The sequence below is a fragment of the Ostrinia furnacalis genome, unplaced genomic scaffold (assembly GCF_004193835.3).
Source record: "Ostrinia furnacalis isolate ACB-3 unplaced genomic scaffold, ASM419383v2 OfSCF2491, whole genome shotgun sequence".
Taxonomy (NCBI): Eukaryota; Metazoa; Arthropoda; class Insecta; order Lepidoptera; family Crambidae; genus Ostrinia; species Ostrinia furnacalis.
The window spans coordinates 1,103,032-1,118,117 of NW_021132730.1; the positions used below are offsets into that span (position 1 = coordinate 1,103,032).

General features: G+C 38.0%; 1 protein-coding gene across 1 annotated transcript in view; it reads right to left on the bottom strand.

Moving 5' to 3' along the window:
• dally (division abnormally delayed protein) overlaps positions 1-11,304 on the bottom strand; it is a 154,683-nt gene extending 143,379 nt beyond the window's left edge. The window contains exon 1 of the mRNA XM_028308646.1: positions 11,064-11,304. Within this exon, the coding sequence (XP_028164447.1) occupies positions 11,064-11,187 (124 nt within the window). The 5' untranslated portion in view covers positions 11,188-11,304. The remainder of the gene's footprint in view (positions 1-11,063) is intronic.
• Between the last annotated feature and the right edge of the window lie 3,782 nt (positions 11,305-15,086).

The window sequence follows — 15,086 nt, forward strand, 5'->3', positions numbered from 1 at the left end:
TGCTTTTTCAATATTGAAGTTATGACATTGAATAAGTCAAGTAATGTATAAAGAATTACCTAAATTGAACAGCGTGTACAACAGTATGAATTTTTGTTTAATACCATCAGTTCCTTCTTCCTAAAAATAAAAAATAAGTTGTGAAAACGATACTTACCGTGCTTTGCAACAAAAAACAATAAAATAAAAAGTTCTAAATTCTAAAGGATTAAGAACTTAGCTCGCAAAGCACCTTTTAACGCGCGGGCTATAAGTTATCTTTAGAACTACGCTAACAAAAATGGGAAAGCAAAAGGAAGCGAGTTTTTTGCACACCTAACATTAGTCATACTATACACAGTTGCAGGAGTAATAAAATTTTACTCTTAACACTATAACAATAGGGTGTAAATTCGCATCGGTTTTTTGCACCTGGCGCGCAGAACACAGGTAAAAAGAATTGTTGAGCAAACAATGAAATATACGTCAGAATCTACAAATGTTTATTTGCATATTTTGCTAAAAATATTGTTTATTTTCCGAGAACCACGAAACAACGCACCCAGGCAGTATTGTTTAACAGACAATCCAAATTAGAATGGATTTACCGGTGTTTAAACTGTAATAGGTTTACATTTACAATAACTTCTGGGTGCATGGTTTATAATCCTGGTACTTTTTCAGCAATAACGTCTCTACTTAAGAATTAAATGAGTGTATTTGTAGGTGAACCCTCTTGGGAGAAGAATGAATGATAGTGGTAACTGGTCATATAGATAATGATAACCCAGTATTAACTATATCTAAAAAGTAAAAAGCGATTTAACATTCCTTGAGTAGGGTAGAGCCCACAGTAGAGCCGCACAAATTGTCAATCTTTCTAAAAACTGTTTTCAACTGTTAGAGCTCAAAAAAAAATTCTATACTGCACAAATGTAGCCGGAACTAGTAGTTGTTAAAATTACAACAATTAGTATTAAGTATGTATGTATCATCCGTATTCACAAACGATGCTTGCTTAAGTGAAGTAGCAAATCGAACGCACAGCGTTGAATAGAGCTCTGTGAATGGTTCGTGTGTCACCCTGTGCGTCCACGTACACTGTGAGACCTCATAGTAATGTTTGTGAATACGGGCATATAGGTATCTATAAAGTAAGAAGCGATCCAATATTCCTTGAGTAAGGTATAGAGTCCACAGTAGAGATTGACAAATAGTCAATCTTTCCAAAAACAGTTCTTAACAGGGCTTAATGGATTCAAACAAAGCTCTCCACTGGGCAGCCGGAACTACTAGTAAAAACTTACAACAGTATGTTTATCGTTGTTAATCTTGTGAGATGAGTCCCAGTCCCAGTCCGAGGGTAATTAGAGGTGTCACCTGCGAAGATAGAGCACGCTCCCTCGGGGACCCTTCAGTTTGCTAGCTAAGTAATAGTAATTAAAACCCGCATAGAGCCCTGTTACAGCGGGCGTTAGTTAGCTTGAGTGTAGTGTGACGTTGCATTGGTACGATTTGAAATACGTATGCTTTAAATCAAATCATGAACATCCTACAGTAATGATCTTGATTTTTGACAAATGTTTAACAAACTTGCCCTGTCAATGGGCACAAGAGACCACCTTTTAAGGGTTCTCCGCACCTTATAGTAAAAATGGATTCTCTTGCTCTGTTGTCAGTTTCCTTATGTGTACATACAATAAATTAGTCAGCTAACACTTAATAATAATTTCTGCCGTACTACGAGTACAACCCTGGACCACATTCTGCGTTAACAGGTGTGATTGTCCATTGTGGTCAAACACCTGACTATCGCCCTATGAATGAACTAGATATCTTGAACTAAGGTAAACATCACTATAAATAGATAATTTTAAAAATAAATCCAACTAAGTNAACTAAGTACGAGTATACGCCATAACAACATCCTTTCTTTCGAGATATATCATTGATGATGCAAACTTCAAGAATTCACCTGAGAATGCAATCCCCAAGAGTCATTAAAATTACATACTTAATTGAGATTTTTTTCTTAGACACCTAAACGAAATAAATAAGGCTATAAAAACTAGTCAGTCAACAACAAAACAGGGCATCCCAAATTACACAGGGACGCGTAAATCGGGTGTGTCATAGCGTGACAGGCGTGAACAGGTGGCCGCATTGACCTGCCACATCCCGCCCGGGGCTTCCCGGATCAGTTACACTCTCCCGGAATTGTGTTACGGAAAGAGATCGCGTGCAGTCGCCATCTGGCTTGATAGCCATTGAGACTCAGATATCCCACACACGCATTTTAAAAGCGGAACTAGCTAACTGCCCTCTTATTATTGTATTTTACCCGTTAAGAGGCCCAGTTCATCATTAGATGTGATGATGAACTGGGTTATGTTAGATGATAAAATTAACAGTGTATGTAAATTTATCATTATGAATGGTTTTTAAGATGTCAATTTATAAGTGTCAGGAAAATATAAAACAATAGTGATGCAAATTGTACCAATTTCCTTTTAATCGTTTTTCATTAGTCAAAAAAATATTCGATAATATCATTAATATTCAATATGCTCTGTTATCAGCATATTTCACCAAAATGGGAATGTTCGCAAATAAGGCTAATGTAACTCCGATCGCGGTCGCAATTACATAATTAGCCCTCCCAAAAAGAAGTCCCTCAGGTGTGGCGATCGAATCACGCATGTTGTTCAAAAACAACCCGTAGGTTAATCCAATAAAGACTAGCTAATGTCGCTGAAATTCTTAGTAAAGGCCGGTAGAGTTCGAGGGGCAAACGCCATACTGGTTGTTAACCTTTGCGCATGAATCGATTTAGTGCAGTAATGTTTCTGGTTTCGGCTGACGACGCTAGTCTAGTCTGAAGGAGTGGCCGTAAAAGGTACCTGTTTGAATATTGATGGGATTTATACCAAGAGCATAAAATACTATATTAACTTTTGGTTAATATGTCTATCTTACTAAATAAAAAAAACTTTTACTAAGACCCCAATGGAAAGTCAGAGAAAAATGTTTCTTGTAATGCCTTACATTTAAATTTTACAGAAATTGTGACCTTTCATTTAATTTCATTGCTTATATTTCGTATATTTCAAAATTCCGTTTAATCAACACCCTGTATTGATTATTAAGAGAGTTTTCCCGTCAACCGAAAACGGCTAAAACAGAAGTCAAAATTATGCTAACCTACGTCAAAATTCACTGACGCGTACCGGGACAGAGGAAAACGTCCCAACTTTAAACAACATTAGCTATAGCTAAGTGAAATTCGATTCGAATCGAATCGTGTACCAACACGTAGCCGGAGCCGGTCCCGAAACGCAATTAACTAGGAGGCTAGGGCCAAATGAAATCCGCTGAATTCCGTATAATCAGATTCTGCAGCATTAGAATTGGTAATATTCGAGAAACATTTACTCTTGCCCAATAAAAGCTCTTTCTATCTCACTCTGGCGCAAACAAAATACTGAGCTGACTAGCTTAAGAACATTTAATTTTGTTATATTATCTTGTTCAATCAAAATTAAACAAGTTTGGAAACCAATCGATTACTTATATGTAGTACCTACTGTCAATGGACACGAAAACTCATTTAGCCTGTAAGTAGTTTATAAAATCCAACACACGGTCGTTTAAATACCTAATGAATAATGATAATAATACTGATTTTATTCAAGTTTTTTATGGTAAAATTTCTCAATCAGTTATGCCTTTCATGTGTTACGAAAATTCAAAACTCAATTCAATTTCAGTTAATTCAGCAATGTTCTGTCCTGTGCTCTAAATGTGTTTGAAACGAAATTCATGATGAAACTAGTACCTACCTCGTAGGTACATACAAATTCTAGGAACTGTTGAGCAAATCAGTCCTTAACCTTCCATTGTAAAACAAATTAACCTATTGCCTACCTCAACTATGTAAGACAAGGCAGTGCATTTATTTAGGCAAGACATTTATTATAAAACAAGTACCTCGTACCTAAGTACCTAATAAGTTCTAGAAAATGCTAAGGAAATCAATCCTTAACCTTCCATTGTAAACAACAAATTAACCCTTGCCTACCTCAACTGTGTACAGGGCAGTGCCCGATAACCCGGGCACAGATAGGGCCGCAATAATTAGCACGCTGCATTATCTAGCACTAATTAATTTTGTACCGGACACCAATCCAGAAACCACTAACTTGTAGTCTTGTGCGGATTTACACAATTCGACTGTCGGTTGTCATGATTGTGAGGTTAATTTACCGCTATAAGCTTACTAAAGGTAAATAAAATAATTAATGAATAACCCGTAGGTAATATTCCTTGCACTATCGTTTATAATACCTAATACTCGTATAACCAACATGATATGATGACATTTAACTTTAGAAACCTTATTTAAAATCTAGTTCAATACAATCTATCATGAAGTCGGAGTAGTCTATTATGCTAAGGATACCGCACTGATTTTAAGAACTTTGATTGTAGATAAAGACTTCATATTAGAATAGCCTTTAGTCACCATAAAAATCGATCTCAAAATTGACTATTACTATGAGTGAACGGGGAAAAATCGCAAGAATTTCCTTTCAAAGCTGCGCTTCCAATTCAATTTTTACCTTTGACAATCACGCTAAAACTTACGAATAGTTATTACATTGAAATTGTTGAGTGGAGAACCCAAGACCACCTGCAATAATTGCATTCAGTCTACCATTAGATCGTAGATTTAGGGCAGATTTTTCAATCGTCAGATATCTTAAAGCTGAAAAATAAACTTGACATTTTGACATATTTTCCACATTGAAATTGTCAATGTACCAAACTTGGGTATTCTTCAGTTAAGGCGATTGAAAATCACCTCTTAATAAATATTCACGACGAACAAAATCGTAGATTATGTCTACCTGGTTTACCTTAACATGAAAAACAAAAAAGAGTCGAAAAGACAAACAAATAACGATCAAGTCAATGCCTACCCATTCTATGCATGTTTGTGTGTGTTGAGCAATCGGCCGGCTACTAATTAGCACACAAATACACAATTAGGCGGCGCTTAATCTCGCCTAATGTCCGGCAAACAATAGACGTTGAGGTGATACTTATCACACCCTTTTAATTGCCCCCTGTGATTTGTAGGACAAGCTAGAAATTGTAAGTAGTGGTCTTTCGCCCGATCGGAGTCGGGGTTATGCAACAAAAGTAGGGCTATGGATCTATTTACTGAAGTTTAGTAGGTATAAAATATACTGTCAAATCTAACTTAACGGTTCAAATCTGACCTTTTGCAATACAAGAATGACCGGGTTTGAGAGATAATGTTTAATGTTATCGTTTAGTTAGTTTTAGTTTACACTACCTTACTATCATTAGTAGGTAATTCTTTTAAAATTTGTAGGAATTTCATTTAGAAAAACTGTAAAATTATATGCTGGTTAATAAATTAGATAAACAGTAGTGACATTCTTACTTACGCATTTCGCGAGAACGTTAACGATTCGAAATCTAGGTTTTCAAATTTTACTGCGGTCGCTTAAATAACAAACTCGTTTGGCGCAGTTTATTCAAATACATGTCAAATATCACCGAGGTCCTAATGAATCTTTATCTCACGCCGAACGATAAAATTAATTAAACGCTCATAATCGTCGGTTAAAAGCTTAAATGTCAAACATTCGGAACACGTGCTCATCGGAATTAGCGATACAATCTGCCTCGGCCGGGCCCGGGCACGTCTTCGCTGATAAGGCTTTCAATTAGGCCATGGGCCATTATAGGCCGTTAGCATTATAACCGAGAAAAATAAATAACCTCTCTATGAATAACAATAAGCCTCCCTGAGCAGGAAACGCTTTAGACCACTATTAGACGACTTCCGTTATAATTTACGTTTAACATACCTATTATTTATTCGACGTAATAAGGCCATTAGGGCAATCCATGTTTTTGTTACGGCAAATGACCCGACCCCTACATAATATGATAATAACAGAATTGGAACCAGTAGATGCGTCGAAGATAGGCATTGTTATGCAATGAGCATAGATTAAGCAAATTGAGTCGTAACTATACGCTTAAAAGGGAGAAGTGGACGCAAAAAGGCAAAAACAAACTGTTTTTAGTACACTTTGAAAGAAATTTGGAACAGTAAATTATTTCGCAGTAACTTTTGTCGAAGTGAAACGATAAAATCTGAATCTTCTGAAGAACGATTAAAGCTCTTTCATGAGTAATTCATGGGATCTCGGACAAGATTTAACGGAAATTTCGTCTTTAATGCTTTTCAAAAGTTACACACAATACAATCAGTACCGCTCAACTCGAAATGTCCAAGTTTCGCTTCAAGGCTATAAAAAGTAAGTGTTAACTGTTGGCGATAACGTAAACAATAGAGTGCCACCCCTGTTGATAATAACACTTCGCAACTAACTAACGTTTGTCAAAACGTATAAACAAAACGAGTGCAGCCCTACCTGCGCCGGCGCAGGTAGAGTCGGCGGCACAATGGCATTCCTGGCATCCGAAATGAATCAAAATTCGGCGCAGCGACCGCTATCGCTGCCAGGACCCTCTGATAAATTACAATAATAATGGTCACGTCTATTGTTGTTATTGGGGGATGATTTCATTAGCCGTGCGCGCGCGCAGGTGCATCGCCCCAACGTTGGCCAACACAACCGTTAACTGTCGTACTATTAGCGTCCACATAAAATCGAATGCACCCAAAGTGTAGCGCTCGAAAACTTTCCCGAGTCTCCTAATAAGGAGCGTCCGGCCCGAAAATTAAAAAGGCATATCAGTAAATGTCATTTATGGACAAGTCGGGCGTGTTTATTAGAGTGCGCCAGCGAGTCCTCCCCACTGAAGCGACTGGTTCCATTATTTGTATGGAACGGCGACCTCCCGCGCCGACGGGAACAATGAAAGTGAGAGAGGGCAGGAATGCACGGGGCGCGGCGCGGGCGCGGGACGCCGGTCCCGGTTCCCAGGCGAGGAATGCCAGCACAAGCAACAAAGCCTACCCGCCGCCATTCACCCGCCTCCCCCTCCCCCGCACCCCTCTAGCGGTTCCATCTCAGACACGTAATTTTTCGTGACTTTCCCCTAAGTAGCTTTTACGATGGCGTGGATCGGAACCGATACGAGCGTTCAATATTCAAAAATCGTCGCATGCCCCCATTATCAGAACATGAAAGGGAGTTTTCGTTTGATTTCGCCGATGCGGCAAATAAATGTCGATCGACTGCGGATTTCTTTATGCGCGCTGATGTGAGTGACGTGTCAGCCGGAGCGGGTCTGATTACAGGAGCGTCGTTGTTCCGTCCACGGGCCGAGTTCAGGGCCGGTGTTGCGTCGCGCCCAAACAGCTGACTTTACTGCAACGCCCGGCAACAACACAATATCCTATCAAAGAATCTAAACGACAAAGGTCAAACAACTTTATCAAAGACAAACATTCTTTTCCACAATCGGTAAAGTCCACAAACTCATTTTTTTTCTATATGTGATTTNCGTGATTAATTGAACGCGACATCGGAATTCGATTGAATGTTACAACAGTATTTATCTTCTGTAAGTGAGACGTCAACGGTGTATTTTAGAAATTAATGGCTGTATTTAATGACAATATTCAAATAAACTTTAATAGATTGTATTTATGAATATCATTCAGGCTGTATTTGCTTTTGATATACAATATCTGTTGAGAGGGAAAATATTCGATGAAATACACCAATGGGAATGATTTATTATGGCTATTAAGGGGACGAGGCAGGTTGAAAGGTAAAAGGCGCTCACATTGAATCTGTAATGTTCAGGCTCCGGGGAACTTATTGGAAAGCGGGCACCTTGTATAGAAACTGCAAGATAAGTAAGTACCTAATAATGACAGTAAAAACGGCGTAAACATTCTGTTATTCTATTTTCGAATGATAGCCGGGTTATCAAGTGCAAAGAGTTTATAAAGAAGCGTCGAGATCTGAACTTGACCCAAAGCTCTACATACGAATACGAATCTTCTTTAGCATAATAATGTGACCATGCTAATCAAATCAAGTATTTAGCGAACTGTTATCTAATTAAGGCCCGATTCGACCAAACTTTTATCAAAACATTGACAGTTTCAGTATGGGAAATATGACAGTTTAGACATATTTCCCATACTTACTGAAACTGTCAATGTGCCATTGGGTTATACCAGTGGGTCTAGACAAAGTGCAAATTATAATCGCAAACCAGTCGAAAAGTGGTCGAAAAGCCCCTTTTTTGTATGGAGTTTTGACAGATTCGATTTTCGATTCGATCAAAAAGTGCGTTTTGTCTAAGGGGGCTGGAGTTACTCTAGGATAAAAGTTTTTCCGAATCGTGCCTTAATAGATCACTTTATTCCCCATTCATAGCATGTTCATTCATAAGTAGTCAGTGGTAATGGCTGGAAGTATTGTTCGGCCAGGCGTGTTGAAGGACGACACCGGAGCCGCGAGCGGCGCGTGCGCTGACACCTGACACCTCTGCAGTACCTCTAGTAGGAAAAACTTTCGAGTTCGTTTCGTTGCGTATTCAAAGTGTCATCGAAAAATTTTGTATGAAAAATTAAACAGCGCCCCCTAGGGCGGCTATAATGTAGGGGGCGCTGTTTAATTTTTCATACAAAATTTTTCGATGACACTTTGAATACGCAACGAAACGAACTCGAAAGTTTTTCCTACTAGAGGTACTGAACTCCTCGGCGTGGAGGCACTGATAATGCGGCCACGTCTCACAGACAATTGGTTCGAAGTCCACGCGACAGAATACATAACTAAGCAGGTAGGTACATAAAGTCAATTACCTATTTTCGATTTCGTATTTCAGAATTAAAGAAACGTATAAGCTTTGGAAAACCTGATAAGTGAGAACTTTTAAAACCCGGCTTGATACTACTGGTATAAATCTGAATCAGAATCCATATTGCTGAAATATTTTACCTACATATTTTGAACGTCCCATATAATGTCAATGTACGACTTCAGGAGTTCTTCAAAACATTCACTGCCTTTTACATAACTATCATATTTCGAGAAACTAGTAGATTTTCCGGTTAGTACCCATCNAATTATTTTTTATTACGAGTCATTGGCGTATATGGGGTTATTTTAATGGGGGGGGACTACCCTCACTTGAAGCAGTTCCAGGGGTGGGGGGTTAGTCGCCCGCCCACATTTTTTAAATTTAGACTTGTATGAATATTTTCACATCGTTAGAAATAAAAAAATCTAAATTTTATGCGTAAGAAGGGGAGGGGGGGGGGGGAAGGCCCCCCTACATTTCTGATGGTTATATAAATATTTTCACATATTGTTAGAATAATAAATCAAAACTTTATACGAAGGTACGTAAGTACCTACCTAGCTAGACAGCCTCACATTATTCTCATGAATATTTCAGGTAAGTAATATCGTCAATTTCACAGAATTATTTTATTCTAAATTTATACTATCGTTTTTAAATTTATTAAACCCTTAAACATTATTAAAATATCCTAACTCGATGCGTAAACCTTTATTCCGAAATAGGGGACATGAGTTCACGAACTTAGAAACAGAGCAAAATTTTATCACGAAACAGGATCCAAACAAGAGGTCCGCAGAACAATTAATATTAAAAAAAGTTTAAACAATATAACTATAATTTATGTATTAAGTTACTGTCAAAAGACCAAACTTTAGCATACAAAAGCTTTCATACTGATATCATCCTTGGTTATTTTTAAATAAATTGTTAAAGTCGTAAGAGCCTTAATATACCGAAGTAGGGGGCACTTACCTTAAGCAGGTAGGTACATAAAGTCAATTACCTATTTCCGATTTCGTATTTCAGAATGAAAAAACGTAAGCTTTGGAAAACCTGATAGGTACATGAGAACTTTTAAAAACCCGCTGGCTTAATAGTACTACTGGTATAAATCTAAATCAGAATCCATATTGCTGAAATATTTTACCTACATATTTTGAACGTCCTATAATGTGAGTGTACGACTTCGGGAGTTCTTCAAAACATTCACTACCTTTTACATTACGATCATATTTCGAGAAACTAGTAGATTTTCCGGTTAATACCCATCCACCAACTTGACTTGCGAAAATCGCTATGACGCAGCATTACCAATAATGAGGATAGCTGTGCTTACGGAAGGAGAACGGAATATAATGGCTTAACTGTTATTTATGGTAACAATAAGTTATCCATACTGTTTCCCCTTCGTATTGCTTATAAGCCAAACTTTTTCCTTGATAATACCATAGAGATTTCGCTAACGGTATCGACATTGCTATAGACGCCTACACGTTAATTAATGACTGTTTAATTGAGCATCACCCTTTTGATCCATGATTATGAGAGCCTCAAACTGCCACACCATCATTCATTTATCGTTGTCAGTCGAGTTCCAGTTGATAGAGATCGAGTGACTATAGATAGAGTCTATATCGAAATATTCAAATTAAGTATTGAGCTCTATATCAGAGAATATTTCTCAAAGCGATAGAGTCCCGCAGACTGTGGTTTAGCTGCAGTCTCCACTATCAACATAGAGTGCATTATATGCAGCAGTGCACTATCGAGTCAATTGGTCCTTTGACGCGTTGACAGCTGCGGCCGAAGTATGCAGTGTGTCACGGCACAACAGGCTCATTGCAGCCGATTGATATCTCGGAAATACAGTTCCAACTAAAAATACTATCACACTGTATAAATATTGACCGCATTTTTAACAGTTCAAAAAATATCTTCGAGTATAATCCCACATGTTAAGCACGGCAGGTGCCGAAGAAAACTTTTAATGGAGAAATGTTGCTTGCTTTAAGTCTCTGTAAGTACCCTTACATACTCTTCAAACTTTCAAGGTCTTACAGCTCTGATATAATTAAGACTTTATCTACAGTTCTCAAGTCTCAAGATAATGACAGGTTTGGTTTGATTGAGTTGCAGCTGCAGCAACCGGCTCTACTTAAGCTTCCAACGAATTAACTCTAAAAATATTTATTTATATTGTGTATTAACATTATTAAAGATCTTCAGCTCATGCCAGTTCACTGTTTTCGCACCTGGTTCACTGCTCTCGTCAGCTGAGACGTTGTGCCTCAGGAAGAAGTCCTGGGAGAAGCTGCAGGTGGCCGCGGCGTCGGCTCCCACACACGCCACCACCAGAACCAACACTAAACACTTCATGTTCACACACAGTTGGGACTTATTTGTTTCGTTCGTTATACACACTCGCGAGTCGTTCGCAACGGGGGAGGAGACGCGTGCACCCACATCGAGGCGCGCTCCCGGACTGACGGCGACCTTACAGACAGCTCTACGCCACCACAGCGTTGCTGGTTGGTTGCTCGCCACAGATCGTGTAATTCGGAACAGAAATAAAACTATTAATTTTTCAGTGGCCATTCCGAATGATGATTTAATGAGTGCGCACGTTGGATCTGTCATCGCGGTTTTGAGGATGTCGTGCGATGACTGAAACTTACAAAAGAAAACGGCCGGGACAAAAGAAGGTGCGAAAGTCAAATAAAAGATAAACGGTCGTTTTTGTTTGGCAAAACGTCATTATCAACATTCATTCGTCGACTTTAATACTAAATACGGAGAGCTTTAATGGCCTTCAAAAGTTCAAAAATGAAAAATTAATCGTTTAATTCTGATTGATCTCGTATTCACACGAACATGAATGACGTCATGATCGTAAAAAGCGCTAACTCCACGTTTATGATCGCTTTGTGCATAATCACGATTGGACACGATGCTAATCAACGATACAAGGCCCGTATTACCAAATCTTATGCTCTATCAGCCTCTTATGCATTGAATTCGTACTCTATCTAACTCAGGGCAAAACATCGCTTGGCCCGTTTATTAATTTACTGGAAAGAACTACAACGAAAGCGGTTACAGGTTTGAATCCTCCCGGTGGCTAATAAGAGTGTGATGAATATGAATAAGAGCACAAAACTTTGACGACTCCCTCCGAAACGTGTTGTATGTTATAGGTAAATAAATCATCACCATCTACATACTTTAAAAAAATTATGACCATCAAGTCTAGCTTAAATTAAAAGCTCTATCGTTTAAATAACCATTAATGTCCAATGAAAACCTGCATTTTAGAATCAAAAGATGAAATCTGGATGAGCCACACGAAGATGGTCCCCAAAATAAGATGAAAGTGAAAGTGTAACTTCATTCACCGAAGTAGGTATGGATTTGTTTACTTAGGTATATTTTTATACACAAAATGTACTAACAACTTCGTTTCCTATGTATAATTTGTGCTATCCATTTGCTATCATAAAAATCCTACCTCCAATCTAATGCTGAATTCAAATTAAACGAAAGATAAGACATTTAATAAATTACACCAAATAATTGTTGTTAAAAGTAATTAACGAAAAAAGGTTACACTTAACACAGACAAAAAAAGCGCCTTGATTTATCTAGCCTCCGAGATAGAGTAATTAACTGAATTAAAACCTGCAATTAGCTAATTGTGCCGGCTAAAAATACATTGTACCTTTACAAGTCTATTTCTTTTTGGCCACTCTAAAAGTTTAATGACTTTTCAGACCGAGGTGCAAAGAACTCGATGGAAAAGTTCAGGGGTCCGCTGATCTTTCTGAGGGCCGAGGATCAATTCTGAACTTTATTGCAAGATTGTACCCACATTTTTGTCGTTTCAAGTTACGTAAGTAAGTACATATGTAAGGCTTACAAGGACTAAAATATATTTAAACGAAATACAAACTCCGTATCTAATGAAAAATAAGGTATCATCTGAAAAAATCTAACTAAAACAATCAATTCTATCTGAAGCAGCAACAGTCGATTTTAGTCCACTGCTAATGTTAGATAATCCAAATAAATACATCGCACTGAGGCACTTTCTGATAAGATTGTTTTTATATTACATTTTGTTTACAGTACACCACTGATCCATGTAAACTCAATGGATTACAGTAGCTATATTTCAAAGAGTCATTGCTATAATGATAGACACATTAGGAAAATGGTCTTCCATTTTCCAACATACGATGTATGTGTATGGGACTCTACTCTATGGAGTAGTAAATGTCTCTAGCATCACTTTGGTAAGGATTTCATCATCGGTTTCAGTCCTGAATCCAACTTACAGTTATTTATCCGAAATCCATGCAAAAAACAAGGCTCACGTCGCGGGTCGCCCCATCCCGAGTTAGGAAGTTATACCCATGGCTACAACTCCAAAATCCCTTGCCCAAAGCCTCTCGAAACTTTGCTTCTGTAGAGGGTACAAAAGTCGAAAGCCCTGAAGATCGCTCACCCGAAAGGTTTCCTCAAACAAAACTTTTATAATAAACGCAACTACAAAATCTTGGCGTAAGAAAAATCTCACTCGAGCTAATTTCCTACGAGAGAAATTGCGAAATGAAACCGCTCTGAAGTGCGGAAAATGAAAGATAGAAACAATAAGTCTGAAAGAAACTTACTAATCGCACTCAACGTAATTTGTTAGTGGGCAGTATGAATAAAATCGCGGGAGAAGCCGCGGGCAAAGGGTACTAAATGAAAATTACAATTCAAGTCTGAAAGTAAATGAAAGTTGGGAAGCTGTCGTTGCAATTTGTGCTCTGGATGGAGTTGCTAAAGTTGCAAATCCAATGAGGTGCCGGCGCACAGTAGTCGGCAAGCGGAAAAAAGTCCAAAATTGGAAGGTTCTAATTCATTAAAATTAGCATAGTAGCCTTATTGTAGAATAGTTATGGGATCATAATCACAAAAAAAAATCAATTAAACGTTANAAACAAGCTTTTGATGCTGTAAAAAGAATAAAATAAAACATAAATTATTTCAAACCCATCAACTTATTACTTTACTCAATTTAAAGATTAAAAACTTGTCGGGGATTTACTAGTGTAAAAAATACATTAATTACGTAACTTGATTTTGCTAAAAGTCTGCTCTGAGAAAAAAACAAATAGGTAAATTATACATTATTTCCTTATTATTATGTATGATGTACTGTCTTAGGTACGATACAACTACGGATTAAGATCGTTTAGTCGACGCAGCGTTGAAATTGTACAGATAAATGCAGTTTGCGCACTCAATAAGCGACGTCAAGCAATAAAAACCTAAAATTCGAACGCCAACTTTTTGCTACAACGCTCTTAAGCATAACAATAATGATAAAGGAAGCGACACACACCTCTGTACATTCTCTTCGACGTGCTGCAGAGATTGTTTCGACATTTCCACGAGGCGGATAGCTTCTGTGACGTCCTCCTTCTCAACCACATCTGATAACCTAAAACAAATATATTTAGTCGGGTCATAAGTTCTGTCACATGTTTATAGTGAAATAATTGATACTATATTTGTTTTTACGGTAATCATTTATATACCAATAGAAAGGTACTAAAACAAAGATTTTATGCTTATAAAAATTCTTTCAAATTTTCTTCGCAATTATGAATACAAGGGTTCAAACTGCGCAGTCAGTGGTCTCTAAAAACACGAGCGAGTTTCGTATCAATATCGGCGGCTGATTTAATACAGGATGCCTTGAGAGACTCCAAATCAGTATGAGGCATAGAACAGGCCTTCCTCTCTAAATGTTGCCATATTTTGTAATCCAACGGATTAGAGTCTGGACTGGATGAGGGCCAGACTTCGTGCCCGCTAAGGTCAATTTTACGCCCTACAAGCGGGTTTTGCGCGCTTTTCGCTCTATGAGCTGGCACAGAATCCTGCTGGAACTCCCAGTGTCTGTTATTGAGCATGATATGTGAAAAAGGTTCCATAAGCTTTGTGAGAACTGAATTTTGATACAGAATGGCATTCGTTTTTATGCCTTTCATGCAAAAAATACCTCAAAAAAGCCCAAATTTGAGACATGTTACCAAACCTTGAGTGACGATAAAAGCTGGCCTAGCTGGACAGCCGAAATTAAGCTGGTGCTTCTTCATTGATGTACGCATCCAACTTACCATTTTGTTTTTTTGTAGCTCTCCTCCATGGTAAAAAAAAACATTCGAAAATTTTTTTTCAAGGTACTTTTTTCCCGCGTACCGCTTAAGCAAAACGAGGGATTTCTT